The sequence below is a fragment of the Dendrobium catenatum genome, unplaced genomic scaffold (assembly GCF_001605985.2).
Source record: "Dendrobium catenatum unplaced genomic scaffold, ASM160598v2 fragScaff_scaffold_1344, whole genome shotgun sequence".
Classification (NCBI taxonomy): Eukaryota; Viridiplantae; Streptophyta; class Magnoliopsida; order Asparagales; family Orchidaceae; genus Dendrobium; species Dendrobium catenatum.
The window spans coordinates 121,320-141,469 of NW_021319806.1; the positions used below are offsets into that span (position 1 = coordinate 121,320).

Here is a 20,150-nt window from a genome sequence, read left to right on the forward strand (position 1 = left end):
TTCATTCATATATCATTCAAAAATTTTTTATAATGCATATGATGAAGTTTTATGCTAACTGTCACAAAAATTTTGATATGACCATTCATTGAAATAGAAAAGCTAAATAATACTGAAATTTTACAATAATCATTAACTAAACAAATATCAATTCAGTTAATAAAATCATATAAGATGAAGCAACGTTATTATTGTAAGAATAGGAATATGAGTGATGTGAAACCAACATGCGCAGGAGCTCATTTAAGAAATTTTAAGAATAGTTGACAATGAATTACCAATTAATAACTTATCGAAATAACAAGCAATTTCATCAAAGAATCTTAGTTTTCAACTAGCTTAGGCAAGGAAGTACATGTAGATTAGCCAAAACTCCTAGGTAACCAAAGATAGTAGCAATATCAAAAGCTATTAATCAACAATCCGCAACTTAATAAAGAGATATTTCACCTTGGGGATGGATCAATCAACTACACTAGGCTTAGCGGAAAAAGGTCTTTAGCACACCCAACGATGCCACGAGGACGGTAGCAACACCAATGGCCTTGATCCACGAAAAGATCGGCGGTGGCGGAGATGGCGGGGATGGATGGCCTTGGAGGATCCAATCGTAGTCTTGAAATTGGTTTGAAATTGGTCGTCTATGACGTCCACGAGAGTAGGCAAGATGCGATTTAGATAGTCCTCAATAGTGTCGTCAAATCTAAATCCAACGTCGAAGAACTGCGAACGGGTGATGTGAATGTCGCCGTAGATGTCGTACACGAATCCGCTATCAAGCTCAGGATCTGCCATGCGTCATTTACGCGGAGAGGGGCGGCATAGTCTTCTTCTTCTTTGACTTTACAGATCACAAGGAGAAGCAAGATGAGGGGGCGGTGGGAGCAGGAGGAAGAGGAGCCGGAGGTTTCCAAGAGAGATCCAATGGCAATAGGTTTAATCCCAAAATCTGAAATTAATTTCAGATTTTAGTGGATTTAGAGGGAAATCCAAATTGAAATTAATTCAAATTTGAGGGGAGTTAAAGGGGAATTAATAACAAATAATGGTGCCATTAAGAGGGGGAGGCCGGCGGGTTCTCAAGAGAGGGGGAGGGGTGTTGTTTCAAAACATGAAATTAATTTCAGGATTTGAATGAAATTTGGCGGGAATTTGATTTGATATTTGATTTTAAATTGGCTTGGAATTAATGCCTTAAGTGAGCATTAAATGGAGAGAGAGAGAGAGAGGGCCTAGTAAGGCCGGCGGCATGGAGAGAGGGGGAAGGGGGAGGGATCACAGGGAATTAGGAAGCTAGATTATGAGATCCTTTTCAATTTGAATTTCAAATTGTTTTGAATTTGAAAACTTTCCTAATTTGGCTTTGACAAATTAGGAAATTTTGGAACTCAATCAATTTTGAATTTTCAAAATTTGATTAAGTGGGGAATGCGGAAGGTGGCTGGCGGTTGGGGTTGTGGAGGAGGTGGTGCCGGAAGGAAGCCGGCAGCCAAGAGGAAGGCCGGCGGGTTGGCTCCCTTGGATTTACTGCGGGATGAAGTTGGGGCTCGGATTTCAAATAAGCGGAGTGAACATTGGGTGTTGGATGTGGATGAAGAAAGCACAAATAAGATAAAAAGAACTTAACCACGAGTTGCGGACTCTTCCAACGACTGGCGGGCCTTGCAATTTGCTCCCCTTAAGCTCTCTCCCTTCTCTAGCTCTCATGCAAGAAGAAGTAGAAACAAAACACAATTTTCATTCAAACATCCATTCATTAACCTCTCATGAAGAGGAGAAGGCCTTAAATAGCCAAAGGAATAAAGAGAAATACAAAGACCAAATTGCCCCTAAGGCTAACACATGACGAGGCCTTTAAGGGCATACATGGAAAGAATTCATTAGCTATTACAAGAGAAAAGACCCATATATATAGGTCTCAAGCATACAAGAAGAAATAAAGACTAAATTGTCCTCAGGGCCCCAACATGACTCAATTCAACATAAGGGTACAATAGGAAAACATAAAAATAAAATGCATAAACAACTAGAAATAAAAGCTCTGAATCGTGGCCATCGATCTGCGATGCTTCCGGCGATACACATGTTTGAACCTTGGATCGATGTTCTCATCAATGAGTACTCACCTCAAATCTAGATAATTCGATGGCTTACCTTACTCCTTGTTTTGACTTCAATAATACGACACATATAATTGAATGCATAGAATGTTCATCTTAAGATTGATATAATAATCTAATTCATCTTTGCTTTTATTCAATTGCATAATACTGTTTAATATTGAAAATCCAATAATTTAATGTTTAACATCTTTCTATAACTAAACTATTAAATTTTCAAATGCACATAAAATTTAAGATTACACATATTAGTCATGTCTCACAATTTAGAAGATTTTTAATTGAATGCAATGATAATCCCTATCTTGACAATATAATAACATTTTAAACCTCAACTAAAATTATCTCTCTCTCTCTCTCTCTCTCTATGTTGAACTCTGCAAGCAGATCCACCACGCAAGCGTTGTTATAGATTTTATTGACTATTCTAAATGTTCCCGCACTTCTAGCATGTGATTTACGGACGAATCCGCATCATTACTAAGTTACCAACCTCAATAGATTTAAATTGTTGTTCAGAATCAGCATGAAAGTTATACTTATTATTGCTCTCTTCAGTTAAGCGTGCAATTTTCTTAAGAAAGTGATGCAGATGTAATGTAAATGCGGCATGTGATATGCGAATTCATATGTCCAAAATTCAAGACTCAATAAGATGAACATGAGGTGATGCAAGAGACTGCAAGATGAATGAAATATGGATTCACACATAACTTTTAAACAAGGAAAACTTTGGAAGACAACAGACTACAAAACACACAACACATACTAACTCACACGAACATAGCTAGAAAAAGTGGACAAGTCACAAAAGAGTGGTTCTAAAGTGTTCGGTCTAAGGGAACTGGGGTAGGGGGAGGAATGAAAACACTCTTAGCTACCAGGACACTTCTATAGGTGGTTTCAGTTAGGGTCGACAGCAGTCTCCTAGTGGTGGTAGCGTCACTTAATAAATTCATCCAACTAGGATAGAAGTGGTCCTTATCCTGGTAGTACGAGGCTATAACGGGCAAAATGTATGAATCAAGAATGACACACTCGGCCAAATATATATCTAATTGAGCAACTCTAAAGTTAGACTCTAATGAAACAAGAGGGGGCTCATTGCTCAAATCAGGCTAAAAAACTTTCAGACTCAAGGTACTGTCTTCCGAAAGAGACTCAAGTTTGGTTGCAACCCTAAGATCCATGGGTTCCATTTCACTTAAACCAGGTGATAAATTCGATTGACTTACTTCCAACTCGAGATTATCTAAGTCGCTATCAGAATTATCTAGAATTAAATTAGAATTATCCAAGACTAAATCAGAACTATCCAAAATTAAATCAAAATTATTAGAATTATCCGGAGTCATCTCAGTAGGTGTTACAACTAAATCAGGATCTTCCAAATTTAAATTCAAAGTGTTCGAAGTTTGATTGGCTCCTTTCGAGATCACATTACTATCATCCAGGCATACTTTGTCCAAAGGCTTATCCTCGAGGAGACTAGGATCGGGGTGGGTTAAGGTGTCGATATTTAAAGGTTCTTGCTTTCCTAGCTCAGGGTTTAAGTCATTTAGGGAGTTTGATTCAATCTCTTTAGTTTCATCCTCAAAGAATTATTCGTTATTCTTAATATCATTAGCATCTACGAAATGGATGCACTCAGTTTTAGGTTCAGAGGGTGTTTTCTTGTTAATGCATTTCTTTATCAAAAGTACACTTGCAGGGTCAAGGACTGGGGAGGCTAAAGGTTGACGGGGATGGTTAGAAGTAGGTCTAAGTGGGGAGTCATAAGAGATTGATCCAACAGAAGACCCAGTAGAGGATCGGCCATCAAGGTTAGGTGAAGACCTATAGGGTGGGGCAGCAAACCGGATGTTACTAATGGGTGGGTGGTTTTGACCACAGTAAGGTCTACGGGTTGTCCCAACGAAAGAGGTAGGGTGATGCTCTAGATGACGGTCACTAGTAGAGGGTCGGTATTTTAAATTAAGATCCCGCCTCATGTCTTTCCAAGTAGTGTACTCACCGCGAGACTCTTTATGATCTTCCAATCTTGCCTAAAATTGAAGAGCTCGACCTTTAAGGTGAGACTTAGCGATGCTAACCTGGTGGGACTCAGGGATATGACATGATTCAAAATAGTCATCTAGTTGTTTAGCCCATTCCCTAAAGTGGTAAGTATCCGAGGAACCATCAAAGATTGGCAGATGATATGGTGACTCTAAGTGAGGTCGTGGAGGCCCAGGCTCAGGTCTCTGGTGATAAGTTGAGTGGGGCCTGTATTTAGAGTGGGGATAGTCAACGGGTTTCTCCGTCATAATTCTAGTCATATTGCCCTCTAGGTTAACGATGTCATCTAAACTCTTTTGGAGTCTTATCGGGTCCATTGAAAAGTGTTATGTGATTCTTAATGAAGAATGGGTGTAAGGGACAACACTTTCCCAGGAGAAAACACCATTACGAGTGGTTGTATGGTGCAGGAAGAACTCAGGACAGCCAGCTACAGGACTGATTTAAGTGATCTAGGCAAGTAGGTTGGACTCTGGAACATGGACAACAAGTGAATACTACCTAGAACTCTTCCAAACGGATGCTAATAGGTGCAGGAATATAGTGGACAGCAACCTACAGCAGTTGGGGAAGTTTCCTATGTATTTAGGATGACTTTTAGGGTGTGGACAGCACCTAAACACTAGGTTGGGGTCACCTAAAGCTCTCTAAATGTTGCAGAAATTTTCTGGACAGCAATGTTCAGCCGTTGTTGAAGTTGTCTAGGTGTTTGGAAGGGTCCGAGGGAGTGGACAGCACCTAAACAAGGACTTTAGGTTCACTAACGGATGCTTAACAGCAGCTGAAACAGTGTGGACAGCAGCTATACTCAAGGGTGTAATTGTCCTAAGCAATTAGTAACAATGTAGGTTTGAAGGCAGCACTTAAACAGGGAACAATGCTTGTGTTGGACAAAGAAATTACTGGACAGCCAAGGCAAAACAGTAAATAAAACTATCTAGATGATGTTATGCATGCAAAATTCAAACCACAATGGAGAAACTAGACCTAGGAATGCATCTAGCACAAGTAAAGCATGCTTAGCCATGCTCTGAATAAACCAAGATGATGTGACGTACAAGCATGGATTGAATTAAATTAAAGGAAGTTTGCACGCTTAAATTTTAGAGCACAATAATTATAAGCTTTCTCTTGATGATAAACGACAAATAAAAATGAATAAGGTGATAAAATAGCTTGACGTCTAACCCATGCGGAGAGGTTGAAGATCATTAAATAGTCAACTAGAAGTCTTACTTTACATACATGATGGTTTCAACGAGAAATTCCAATGCTAACAAAAGATTAGTATTCATAAAGGGCCTCTCTCACCACTCATTCAAATACTAGGTTTAGGCCGGAGGCGATAACACATGTGCATTGTGAATCAAAATTATAACAAACGAGTAGAATTAACTTAGAAGATAGAGAGTGAGTGAAGAGTTTACCCAAAAAAAGGAGGTTATGAAGCTATGACGAATGGCTGGATGAAAGCGGCTGCCTTCAAACTTCTAGGACTACTCAACAACAAGGGAAAGCCCTCTTCGGGCGGCTGGACGACAGTAGATCTTCCTCAGACAGCAGCTAGGACTAGGTTCTGGACGGTTGGACAGCACGCCTAGTTTGCTCTGTGGTCAACAGGGAAAAATTTTAGGCACGCTATTTGAGCTCCAGGGAAACTTCTAGACTAGGAAGAAGGGCTGTCCCTGAGATAATGGACAGCAATTGTCGCTCCCGGGGATGGCTGGACGTCGGTAGGCTGCTGCAGGAATTTCGGCAAAAGCAAATTGAGATGTTTGGGCAGCAGTTTTCCCTGGAGCTTTGAAGGATTTGGGAAGGAAAAATCAGCCAACAGCTGCGGGAATTTCGGCAGCAAGGAGGGGAAGTGTTTGAATTAATTTTTAGCTTAGGAGTAGTGATTTGGAGGAATTAAAGGGGTGGGGGAAGATTTGAATCAAAAGCTCACCATTTTAATTTCAGTTTTTGATTAAATTGGGAGGGAAAAGACTTGAATTTTGAATTTCAAGTCATAGGCATTAATGCCTTGAATGGGGGGAGTTAATGGGGGGGAGCCATGAGAGGGGCCGGCGGTTTCATGAAGGAGGAAAAGGGTTTTATTTCATAACCTGAAATTAATTTCAGGTTTTGTATGAAATTAGGGGAAATTTTATTTTGAAATTTGAATTCAAATGGGTGGCCATAAATGCTTTAACTGGAGAATTATTGAAGCATTCAAAGAGGGGAGAAACCCTCATGGGGCCGGCGGTTTCAAGAGAGGGAGAGGAGGTGTGGGAGCAATTTATGAGCCTTCCAAATTAGCACGTATGCATTAGGAAGCTAGATTATGAGATCCTTTTCAATTTGAATTTCAAATTGTTTTGAATTTGAAAACTTTCCTAATTTGGCTTTGACAAATTAGGAAATTTTGGAACTCAATCAATTTTGAATTTTCAAAATTTGATTAAGTGGGGAATGGGGAAGGTGGCCGGCGGTTGGGGTTGTGGAGGAGGTGGTGCCGGAAGGTGGCCGGCGACCAAGAGGAAGGCCGGCGGGTTGGCTCCCTTGGATTTATTGCGGGATGAAGTTGGGACTCGGATTTCGAATAAGCGGAGTGAAAATTGGGTGTTGGATGTGGATGAAGAAAGCACAAATAAGATAAAAAGAACTTAACCACGAGTCGCGGACTCTTCCAACGACTGGTGGGCCTTGCAATTTGCTCCCCTTGAGCTCTCTCCCTTCTCTAGCTCTCATGCAAGAAGAAGTAGAAACAAAACACAATTTTCATTCAAATATCTATTCATTAACCTCTCATGAAAAGGAGAAGGCCTTAAATAGCCAAAGGAATAAAGAGAAATACAAAGACCAAATTGCCCCTAAGGCTAACACATGACGAGGCCCTTAAGTAAGGGCATACATGGAAAGAAATACAATATACTCATAAAACAAAATACATCAAAAGTAGATCATGGCTGTAGATCATGCATGTCTCCTCTCGCTAGAACTCATGTAGATGTCCTCATCAAGAGCTTCATAAAGTGATGAATATATGATATATATAAGCAAGAATCTAGTCTGTTGGTATATATCTTAGTATAGTCAAACATATCAAAGTTATATGGAGTAGAAGATCCTACTTGCTAGGGCATATCCTAATATGGCCCGATAAGTCGCAACTTAAAGTTATTTAATTAGCTAGGGCATATATTAGAATGGATTGAACAGAAAAATGCGAATAAAGAATCCTATTGGATAGGGAATATCCTAATATGTCCAATAGGTCACAAGTAAAATGATTTGGTTGGTTAGGGCATATCCTAATATGATCCAACAGATCAAAGATATAACGATTAGTGGACTGTATCAGTTAGGGCATTTCCTAATATGACCCAATAGGTCACAGCTATAGGGATCTAGTTAGCCAGGGCATATCCTAGTATGGTTGATTGATCAAAATGATCACCTTTGGAGGACAAAACTCATACATCAAACAGATCAAATCATAAGTTAGAGTACAAATCATCATATCCTTAGGTTGGTCCTTCAGTATCCTGATAAAGTGACTAGAAATATAGTAGATATATGATTAACTCGACCTTATGATATTGAGTTGGAGGGGATGTTTGATGGGGAATCCAATCACTATTAAGTAACTACTCCATATTTATATGATGGAATTAACTTTTTAAAGATTTTCTTTAAGAGTGATAATTAAAATAGCATACTTTTCACTTTCAATGTTTCAATTTGGTTGAGACGTGTTTTCAATTTAAAGCCAATTTATTTTTTCAATTTTGAATAGATTTGGTAGTTTTCGGGTTTTAATGAAATTTCGGAGTAAATTTTTCAGTTTTACTTGAAGGTTATGTATTTTTAGGAATATTGAGCTCAAACTCTCGAGCAATTATTTAAGTTTCATTAGAATTCTAATTACTTAAAAAGATGTTGTTATCTCAATAAAAAATCATTAAATGAACATTCTAATTAATCTTTAAGAGCATAACAAAATTGTTAATGTGATATTTGCTGGGTTTATAACATGACCTTGTATGGTCAAACAATGTTTTTAATATGGAGCTTGGATTTGGAAGCAACTCCATAAAGTTGGATTAGTTTCTGATTTGGCTTGGTTTGATTGAATCAATGTTTGAACATGTGCATTGGCTCGACCGTTTACATGCCGTACTTCAAAAGTCTAATGAAGTTCATGCATGCCTAAATTTCTTGAATTGTTGGTCAAATTAGGTCAACTCGTCCCCAACTAACCTAGACTTTCACGATCCATATTGGTCTTATTTCTTCCAACCATTGACAAGAACCTTACGATTTGCCTCAAATGTGAATACGACATTCCAAATTATAGTTTGCTTTAGAATGCTTATCATGGGGAGGAAGAATTTTGTGTAAGATAATTATTTTAATCGGATTGAATTATGGAGGTGCCACCTTTTAGAAGTTTCCTCGTAATTTGGTGAATAAAAATTTGTGGTATCTGCAAATGCAATTCCTCTTCATTCCCCTCCACTCATTTTATCCTTAGGTTATCTCTATTTTGCAATCAGAGTCATCATTTTGTTCACAATCGACCATCCTCTCCCTTGCCAAATCAACCTTATTAGACATCTTGTCCAATTTGTTACACTCGACCATCCTCTCCCTTGCCAAATCAAATTGTGAATGGTTGAATTTTCACTTGGTCTTCTTGCTTGATTGGCATTCTCATATTTTTTAATCTTAATGCATTTTTTACCTTTCTACATGTTTGGCCTATCTGCATGGCTAAGTACCTTTTCTAATGCCTAGTTATTCTCATTTGCCAACATCAAACTAGCCTCTCATTGCGATTATCACTTACTGTTGTTGTGACCTACTGTCTATCTTGGTTGCTTCTCATTGCAATTTCAGTGGCTTCACGGCTGTATTTCCTATAGCGTTGCTTCAGCAACATGGACTTTGTAATGTCTGTGTGCGGTAGTTTTTATTTTGATATTATTTTGCGTACTCAAAATTAAGAATTTAAATTAAATCTATGAGAGGTGGTTGATTGGAAATTTCAGGCTCATAAATACCAACACTAGTTTAAGCTAAACAATTTAGGATTAGCGTATTCTATTTAGAAAGTCATGTTCCTGCAAGGATGGACGGGGCTCCAAGAACAGAGAAAGAAGTGACAGGAAGAACAACTCCATTGAGTATATAGACTATGAACAACGCAGATTTGGCAGATAGTAGGAGTATTAGGTAAGGAATCTCTGGTTGAACTGCTGGGACCGGAGGATCTTTCTTTGCCTTTGCGGCCACGGTCACGATTTGAGAACAACGCCGTGTTGGAACTATCGGCCCGAGTGAGTCGAGCCTCATCAGCGGCAATATGAATTTCCTCACTGATGAGTAAGGAGTACAGCTGATCAAGACTGAGAGGTTGTGTCATGATTCGTATGGAGGTTTTGAAAGATTGATACTGATTGGGAAGGCCATTGAGGATATAGAGTATGATATCCTCCGAGTCGATTTGAGCTCCGGCAGCAGCGATTTGATCGACAAGGAGCAGTAGCGATTTGATCGACAAGGGATTTGACTTCATTTAGATATTGAAGCATAGTCATATTCTTGAGCGAAATATGGTGAAGTTCCTTTTTAAGTTGAATAACCTTGGAACGGTTTGTAGATTTAAACCGGGTTTGAAGGGTTGTCCAAATGGCAGAGGTAGATTCAAGAGTTAGAATGTAGGGAAAAATGGAGGCAGAAATCATTGAGCATATGGTAGCCGCTAGGTTTTGATCATTAAGAATCCATTGGGTATAGCAAGGATTGGGAGCAGTAGTGCCATCTGCGCGATGGGTAAATTTGTCGGGAATGGGATGTTAGGGATCAAGAAAAGATTCGAAGCCGTTCGCACGACAGATCTTAAGTAGCTGCGAACGCCAAAGCGGGTAATTATCAGGTAGATCCTAAGGTCTGAAATTTGTCTGGAAGAATCCTAGGGTCTAGAGTAGATCCTAAGGTCTGAAATTTGTCTGGAAGAATCCTAGGGTCTAGAGTAGATCCTAGGGCCTGGAATCTAGAAGGATCCTAGGATCTAGAATAGATCCTAAGGTCTGGATCTAGGAGAATCCTAGGTTTTAGATTGATATGAAAGAATCCTAAGGTCAAGATAGATCCTAGGATCTAGAGTCTAGATTGATGTAGGGTCAGGATTGATCTGGAGTCTGGATGGGTCCCTAGTGACCTCATACAAAAATGAGGTCAACAGGCTCATGGATCTTCAAGCCTGCTCTGATACCATGTAGAAAGCTATGTTCCTCCAAGGATGGACGAGGCTCCAAGAACAGAGAAAGAAGTGACAGGAAGAACAGAGAGAGAAAATATTATTTGATTACTGTCTTTCACTTGGTACAGACACATGTATATATAAAGCCTAAAGAAAACCATATAGGCGGCTACACAAGAAAGCTATACAGTATACAATTATATTGTTTTATTCTTGTGCTCTAATATTCTAAAGCAATTAAAATAATGCAATTTATGTAAATCACTAGATCACACAAGGGAGCTTGGGATTTAAAGATCAAAGTCTGCTTTTGATAATGCATGTTTGAGTATATATATTTAGGTTTAGCGTATTCGAGTTTCTAACATTCTCTCTTTGGGACAGCCGTGGCAAAGGACTCGGTGAAGATTCTGCGTTGATGATGATGGCATTTGCTGTTAACAAATATAAAATTCAGACCTTCCGAGCTAAAATTGGCGAATCAAACATTGCTTCACTTAAGCTCTTCCATAAGCTGGTCTCTCTATCTCTCTCTCATGAGCCACATCTATATAGGAAAAATTATTCTGCGCGGACGCCGAACGTCATCTGGAGACCAATCAAAATGCGCCACATCACCCTTTTACTGTACCGTTGCCTGGTACCACGGTTCTGTACCTATTGGTATTGTCGCTTGGTACCATGGCATCCGGGCGAAGAGTTGCGTCCAGCATCCACACAGAATAATTTCTCCATCTATAGACCATTATGCATATCTGATGGTTCTCTGTGTATGGACTATGCAGGGTTTTAAAGATGTTTCTTACAGTGAAGCCTTTAAGGAGGTAATGTTCATTTGTCTGTTATGTAAAAGTAGAGGTAAGTTTGATTTATTTTTGTGGTTTCGCATCATTTGACAGGTTACACTTGAGTTGCGAGTGACGGACCGTTCATTTGTAGATTTGATAGCCTAACTGGTGAATGTTTCTAACCCTGCTGCATTAACAAGTATTTACTTCTGAACCTTCCTTTCTTCCTCGTTAACCATTTTTATTTAACACCGTTAACAGGGTTTTACTATTGCAGATGATGTAATATTTATAATAATGATGGAATATAAAATATAAATATGTTATAAAAATTTATTCAATGCTATTTCTTATTTTAATTTTTAGTTATTTCTTATTGTAATTTTTAGTTGAATTTAGTTTAGGGGTGTCAAAATCGCATTTCGGGTCGGGTTCGACCCGAATCCGAAATTGACTCTAGTTTAAACGGGTTGACCCGAACTAGTTTTGCAAACGGGTCAAAAATATGAACTCGGACCCGGCCCGTTAAGTAATCGGGTTGACTCGACTCGACAGTTTTGTAAACCCAGACGTGCTGGACGGCAGAACAACGGGGATCGCATGACGCGTGGCTTGGTCGACGGTGACAGGCGAGGCTAGCATGGTACATCGGGGATCGCGTCGATGGCGGAAGGCAAGGCCAATGTGGCATACCGGGACTCGCATTGACGACGACACTACAGGCAGACACGACGCGACACAGTTACGTGGGCAGATGCTGCGCTGTCAGGCGGGCAGACGCGCAACGGGTAGCACATGTCTATCTGGGTCATTTTCGGGTTTTTGGATCAACTCGAACCCGACCTGATTTTTGAAATGGGTCAGTTTGTTGAACTCGAACCCAACTTGTTTCACAAACAGGTTGATCATAATCTGGAATTTTCGGGTCGAATAAAAGTCAGGTTTTCGGGTCGTGTCAAATATTAGAGAAATTATTGTGTGCGGAATCCGGGAATGCCACGTCACCGGGGCCCAGTGCATCCGGTGATGTGGCGCATCCGGATTCATCTCCGAATGCAGTCGGATTCCTTACACAATAATTTCTCCAATTATTGACACCCCTAATTAGTTTAATCTCTCCAAGTTTAAGATTTAAATAGTTTGGTTATCCATTACAACTATAATAGTTTTTTTTTTATTACTAGATTTATTAGAATATTACAATATGACAATTATAAGAAATTTATAATTTGTTTTTAAGAAAAAAAATAAAAAAATTATAATGATGTGTTAAATATGTGTTTGTGTCCTGTATTTCTTCTAATAATAGATGCATTTCATGTACGTATCGAACTTTGTTTGTATAGGTGCATCCTAGTTTGATTATGTTTTTCAATTATTTTATTATTTAAATACTAATAAATTAATAGAACAATATCATCTTAATATTAATTTCAAGTATTATAGTTATTTTGACGACTTCTTGTTCATTTCTAAAAGAAAATTATTTACTTTATATTAGCCAAAATAATATGTCTATATTCATAGTGAATTCTCTTTATTATTTGTTGGTAGCAATTGCCTAAAGATCGCCGTATTTTAAAACTTTTAGGGGGAGCAATTGCTTAAAAATTATTGTAATAAAGATCAAAAAATATATTTGAGGGAGACATTATCTAAATAATTATATAATAAAGAATTCTGCCTCTGTTGATGCCCTTCCTTTGGAACTTTTATTTGGTCTGGTGACAGGACGTAGCTCTACGTTCGGCCGCCAGTAGAATCTCGCCACGCGTTCTCACTATTTACCTCGCGCACCGACAACCCGACCCGGAACGGACTCAGGATTACTCGGTATTTCTCGATTTTGCTAGGTATTGCTCGGTATTGCTAGGTATTGGTTGATTTTGCTCGGCAATAACCAATATCGAGCAAATACTGAGCAATTACGAGCAAATACCGAGTAATACCGAGTCTAGAAAAACTCGGTACAACTCGGTTTTGCTCGGTATTACTCGGTATATATCTTTACAGAGTGGTATTTTTCGTTATTGCCAAGCAATACCTAGAAATACCGAGTAATACCTCGCAATACGCGAACATAGCATTCTAGGTTCCGGTCCGGGTCAATTCGTCGGGCCACGCGGTAAAGAGTAAGAGCACGTGGCGACATGTTATTGGCGGCCGAACGTAACTCTACGTTCGGTCAGAGGACGTAATAATTGTTCCTTCCTTTGAGCACCAATAGAGCCTTTCTCATGTTTTATAACAAGCTCTTGTTGCAACTTCCTTCATGCCTTCAATTAAATTAACGAGCCTAGCTTGAACTTAATACATGAGCTCAAGTTCAAGCCTACCATAAGGTAGACAAGCTTAGCTCGGGTTATAGCTAACCCGAGATTAACTTGACTCATTTGCTTCCCTATTTTTAGTTGTTTGTCTAACTAATTCTGTTGCTCCGATTGTTTTGGCTTAATTTCAAGCCCGAAAACTCGTAAAATTAATTTGTATGATAAAATATATTTCTTCAGACTAATTTAAATATTGAACTTTAAACCATTGTAATTAATTAAATAAATGATTACAGTAACATAAAATTAATAATTATGTTAAGTAATTATGGTGGGATAAAGACTTGTTTTATTAAGCAAATCAAATTTATCATTAAGAACATGACTAATAATTAATGATGGAAATAAGGCAAAAGAATTGGACAAATTTGAAATATTCAAATTAGAAGAGTTCAATACTTCAATGGTAAATTTGTGTAGGGGTTGATAGACATTAGCTGTGCCTTATAATTGTATAAAATTCTATCTTGCTTGCTAATTCCACCCTCTCTCTCTCTCTAGCTTAAAATTGGCTTATGAAAAAAATATTAAAAAAAGTTGGGCTATTTCTTTCCCCAAATCACATTAAACAATAAACATTCATTTAAATATGATTTGATTTTATTAAAAATTAAATAAACCAGTATTGGTAATTTTTCTTTTATCGGCTCAACGACAATCGATTGGGTCCAATCCAAAATCAAATTGATTATTAATTTGCATAAATAAAATTTAATTTAGATTGATCTCATGATCTTATTACTCCTAAATTATGAGCTATGTTAAATTAATTAATATTCATAGAAAAAATTATATCTAAATATCCTAATATATTTAATATTAAAGTGCTCTTAATAACAAATATATTTTATTTCGATTGATCATTTATTACCTCTTAATATAACTAAACTGTCAGATAAAATAATTAAATTATTAGATAATATAATTAAACTATCATAAAAGTAATCACATCTTAATATAAAATGTATTAGAATATCCAATGTTTTTTTTTTTGGTGAAAATTTATATTTTACTACTCAAAATTAATTTAAAATTATAAAATTCATTTTGAATGAAAGGCATGAGAACTTTCTATATATATATAATGCTCATTAGGAGGATGAGAAATTATACACGGTCATAGTTTAGAGACGAATCAGGACGTGCCACGTTATTTTTTTTATTGTGTATCGGTGCTGTGTACTAATGTGTATCAGGTGATGTGACACATTCTGATTCACCTTTGGACCATCCGGTGATCGTACAAAATATTTTTTTCAACCAGGAGGGTAGGTGATGACCAAATTTTATCGTATACATTTTAAAATATTGAATTAATGAAATTAATTGGGTGCAATTTTAAAGATTAACTAATCAATATATAATATCTTGGAAGAGCTCAAAAATTGAAAGCTATAATTATACGTACGGAAATTTATAATTTAAACGTCCAATTTGTAATAAAGATAGATATTCTCTTATAAATATTCACAAATAGGAAAGAAACAGTCATTCAAATTTGTATGTATTGTGCAATTTATTAAAAAAGTTGGGTTAATTTGTATACTTTGCTAACGCGTTAACGGTCAAATGAATTTAACAATTTATTAGGTTAACTCAAGTCTCAAGATACTGATGAACGGAATAGTCTCTTTCATAAACGATTTTTTTAATTACAATTTAAACCCTAACATTTACTCTTATTTACTCCATGAAAAGCTTGATAAGGTATATTAAAATATTACAAATGAACACACAATTTTTTTAAATTGCATCTAATTTCACAAAAAGTTGGAATTTCACAGATTAATTATTAAAAGAAAGAAAATTAATATTTTAGTTATTTTCATCCCTAAATATTTAAATTTTTAAAATAAATATTCAAATATAGTTTTAAAATAAAAATACCCATAAAATTCCCATCTCATGAAATTTATTTTTTAAAATAAGAATACTCTTAATTTAATTTAAAATGGAGATTATCACCTCATCACTAGCAACTGACTAACTAACATAATTTATTCTTTTTAGTATTAAATATAGTAAAATAAAATTTATTTTTTTATATAGATATGATGAGGTCTTATTTATTATCTCATTAGAGCCATTTATTACATGTTTATTCTTTTTTTTTTTTTGATCGGGTAAATGCTCGAATTTATTTTATTAGGATTCTTAATTTTTTTTTTAAATCAATGAGCTACAAATTCAAACATTTTATTGATTATCTTATTAGAGTCTTATATAGTCGTTATTTTCATTGGAAATGTAATTTAATTTAAAAAAATATATTATTATGTGATTAATTTTAAAAAAAGCATCAATTTTAATATTTTTATATTAGATTTTTTTCTTCTTTTTATCTAAACATATCAATTTATTAGATAATTAATTATAATTAAAATTATTTATCTATTTCTTTGATAATAAAATATATTGTATATAAAAAAGGAGATATAATTAAGAAAATGGTGTCTATTTATTTAATTTTATAAGTCTACATATCATAAAAATAATAAAAATAGAATTTTTAATGAAGGTGAATGGCGGCCAGGTGCCAAGTGAAAGGTAAGACATAAGCTTCCACTTTCAATCCCGCCCAAGCCCAACAACTACTCCACCCACTTCCCCTCTCTTTTAATAAATCAAAATCTGCTTCTCTTTTCCCATCCCAAATCCTCCAAATTCCTCAAGCCCTAACTCTCTTCGATCCAACTTTCACCTCTCCGCAATCCAAAGCTCCTCCTCTGCTTCAACCCAACCAAAAAAATCCCACCTTTTCACTCAGAAATGTCCACAATCCTCCTCCTGTTCATCCTCCTCTCCTTCTTCCCCTTTTCCACCCCTCAACCGAGCTGCACTCTCAACACCTTTTCCCAAAATCGAATCTTTAGTCTCTGCAACTCCCTTCCCGAGCTGTCGAGCACTCTCCACTGGACCTACCATCCCTCTAACTCTACCGTCGACATCGCCTACCGCGCTCCGCAATCTGCCGACGGGTGGATTGCGTGGGCTCTCAACCCAACCGGCTCTGGCATGATCGGTGCCCAAGCAATCTTCGCCTTTCTCGACTCCACCGGCTCCATGACCACCATTTCTTACCCTTTAGCCAACACTCGCCCTATGGTGAGGAATATAAGCCTTAGCTATAAGGTTTATAGCATGGAATCGGAGTTTTTGAATGGGATGATGGTGATTTATGCGACGATTGAGTTGCCGGGGAATAATACGAGGGTTAATCATGTGTGGCAGGAGTCAAATTTGTTTACGAATGGGTTTCCTAATGGGCACCGGACGAGTGGCCCCAATGTTTTATCGACGGGAGAGCTGGATTTACTTTCTGGGCAGTTTACGGCTGCTGGGAATTCCAGGCTTCATCTCAAGAATGTAAGTGGTGGTTAGTTGCTGATTTTTATTATGAAGTATGAAAATCTTTGGATTTTTCTAGTTCCGAGTTTGGTTTATTTGATTCATTTATTGGATTTCCATTATTCAGCTGTAGTATTCATTTATAATTTTTAAGAAATTCAAAAATTTTTCCTTACTGATCTTCAGTGTGGTTTATCCAATCTTTCTGTTTTGTTGAATCTTTTCCTTGACTCTTTTACTCTTTAGATTTTGTCTATCTGAATTCCAGGCTTCACCTGAAGAACATGAGTTATTTGCTGACCATGGTCCATGGAAACTCAATGATTTGATTCTGTAATTGGATTTCCATGATTGCTGGATATTTTAACTTTCCAAGCAATCTGCAATTTTTATAACTGGAGATTAACTTCCATTTCTTGGTCCTTCGTTCAACCTTGATTTTTTCTTTTCCCACAATTTTCTTTTTTTCAATGAACTTTTCTTGTTTTCCAAGTTATTTACCTCCTTGCTTAATCTAACAGTCAACCATTTATTTCTTTTCTGCAATTTGCTTCCGATAATTGACATCTCTCAAACGATCAACAATCAAGTAGTGGGACAAAGGCTTGATGTTGTTGTTGTTAACGATCAACAACAGCAACAATAACATCAAGCTTTTGTCCCACTAAGTGGGGTTGGTTGCATGAATCCTTTTTCGGCATTATGTCCTGTTAAAAGTCAATTTCTCATTTAAATCTAATAAAGAAAGATCATTTCTAATATTTTCTAACCAAGATCGTTTGAGAGACGAAAATGTTCTATGTGGCATGATTGAAATTGATATATATTGCAGAGGCATGGAGTCCTGAATGCAGTGAGTTGGGGCATTTTGATGCCTATTGGAGCTATCATGGCGAGGTACTTGAGGGTGTTCAAGTCTGCAGATCCAGCATGGTTCTACCTTCATGTTGCTTGCCAGATCTCGGCTTATGTTGTTGGGGTTGCTGGATGGGGAATTGGCCTTAAACTTGGGAGTGATTCTAAAGGAATTACATACCAAACCCACCGAAACATTGGGATTGCTCTCTTCTGCTTAGCTACCCTTCAGGTACAAAACTTCTGCAAATTTAGTGTTTTAAGGCTTCAAATTATCTTGAATCAGTGTTTCAAAAGTTAAAAAGCTCTAAGAAATGTGGCAATTTTATTAAGTAAAATCCACCCTTTCACTAATTTGTTTATCTTCTATGCTGTTTTTATTCCATTTCTAGCTTTGATTTTGCTTGCCTATGCTTTTAAAGCAAATTTGTCTCAAAATGGAAATTTTCAAATATGAAGTTTATTTTGGGCCATAAGTTAAAGCTTATGTTTGTTGGAAAATTGGTGAAACTTAATTCAATCATTGAGCACAAAAAATAAATAAATAAAAAATAAAAACACAAAAAATTACATATATTCACCCAATTGATGCGAACATTAGGTTGTTTACATTACATATTTCATTATTATTTAATTATTTAAACTTATACAAATGTATAAGATGACACTTTCCTATTTTTAAAGAGAAAATTAGGGTTGGTTAAAAAATATAATACAATTTTTAAAACTCCCATTATGAAATAAGCGAAATACTATTTGATACTTTTGAGAGGCTTTTCATCCTCTCCAAACCCTACAAATGATCTTGCCATGAATATTGACCAGTGGCTAAGTTTTCTTCATGGGACAAAAACTAGGTTATTTAGTAGTATTCATCTTTGCTGCAAAGTCAGGAAACTTACAAATTTTCACCTTTTAGTTGTATCCATACTTCGTTTAGAGAAATTATAGCAGGAAGGAAATGAAGAAGAGTTAGAAAGATATGCATGTGATTATATAAAACTTGATTTATGAAATAATTATGCCATCAATTCTTATTTTCTTTTACTCTCCATATTTCCAAATTTGCTGTTCAAAACTTCTTACAATCTGTCTACTTATGGTGTTAGGGTTTAGTGTTTGAATAGATTACAAGTGACTGGGTTGTCCTTAAAATTGAGGACGATCAGATTACACAAGTCAATTGTCGGGTTGAAATCTAATGATGAATGGAGATCGGACGAAAATCCGGCGATGGAAGGAAGTCATTTAGTCATCCAATTTATGCTTTGAAACTTCTAAATGTGTTTCAGACCCTTGATTTGGACCTATTTGTGCTCATATTGGATTGAATTTGGTTTCGTTGGGTTCGTCTATTCGAGATGTTCATTTTGACTATAAATTTGATGAAATGGGAGTTTGGATGGTCTTGGAATTAATTTCAAAAGTTTTTTTATTCAAATCTCTCTTTAGATTCTTGCCCGATCAATATTATTTTTTGATGATATATCAGGAAGGAAATGAAGAAGAATTGGAAAGATATGCATGTGATTATATAACTTGATTTATGAAGTAATTATGCCATCAATTCTTATTTTCTTTTACTTTCCATATTTTCAAATTTTCTGTTCAAAACTTCTTACAATCTGTCTTCTTATAGTGTTACTTACATCAACATAGAACTGATCTTCTATGTTTATATAAGCATAGATATGCATTGCTTTCTTATGTAAAGAACTTCAATGATGTTAGGTGTTTGCATTGCTTATGAGACCCAACAAAAACCACAAGCATCGCCTTTACTGGAACATCTACCACCATCTCACTGGCTACAGTGTCATAATCCTCAGTGTGATCAATATTTTCAAAGGATTTGATATCTTAGAACCTGAGAACAAATGGAAACATGCTTACATTGCAATCATCTCAGCTCTTGGAGGCATTTCAGTGATTCTTGAAGCTGTAACTTGGGCTATTGTTCTGAATAGAAAGAAATCTGAGAGTTCTGAAAAGTTTCAACAGGGTGGAAATGGAGTGAATGGAAAGACTGGTCATGATAGCAGACAGCATCAGGAAGCTTAGTTCTGATCTCTTCTTTGTATAGTAGTTATAATTTCATTGTTTTTTCATGATTATTTTTTATTTGGCTTTCTTTTTAATAATCTTTTGTACTTAACAGAGTTGTAATTTTGTTTAAGGGTTGAGGCATCAGCTTTAGCTTGTTTGTTCTTGCTAGTTGGAGACATGGATCTTCTGTATAGTGCCTCTTTTACCCTTCATATTGTGTTGCTATTGCATATTTATCTGTTGTTTTTTTGTCTCTTTTTAGTTTGTCTTGTAAGGGCATTTCTGGTGTTGTTTGTAATAAAGAAAAATTCACCTTAATCTATCCCTTTGGAATGCGAAATATAGATTTGAGCCATAA

General features: G+C 36.5%; 1 protein-coding gene and 1 long non-coding RNA gene across 2 annotated transcripts; both read left to right on the forward strand.

Annotated features, from left to right (window-relative positions):
• The first annotated feature begins 10,807 nt into the window (after nucleotides 1-10,807).
• LOC110097753 lies at nucleotides 10,808-11,570 on the forward strand. The gene is made up of 3 exons (XR_002303239.2): nucleotides 10,808-10,942; nucleotides 11,211-11,249; nucleotides 11,325-11,570. It is a non-coding gene; the product is annotated as an uncharacterized LOC110097753 (long non-coding RNA).
• A 4,492-nt stretch (nucleotides 11,571-16,062) lies between these two features.
• Nucleotides 16,063-20,150, forward strand: LOC110097746 (cytochrome b561 and DOMON domain-containing protein At5g47530). Its single transcript, XM_020824295.2, has 3 exons — nucleotides 16,063-16,909; nucleotides 17,724-17,978; nucleotides 19,478-20,150. The coding sequence occupies exons 1-3, from the start codon at nucleotides 16,313-16,315 to the stop codon at nucleotides 19,805-19,807; spliced, it is 1,182 nt and encodes a 393-aa protein (XP_020679954.1). The 5' UTR covers nucleotides 16,063-16,312; the 3' UTR covers nucleotides 19,808-20,150.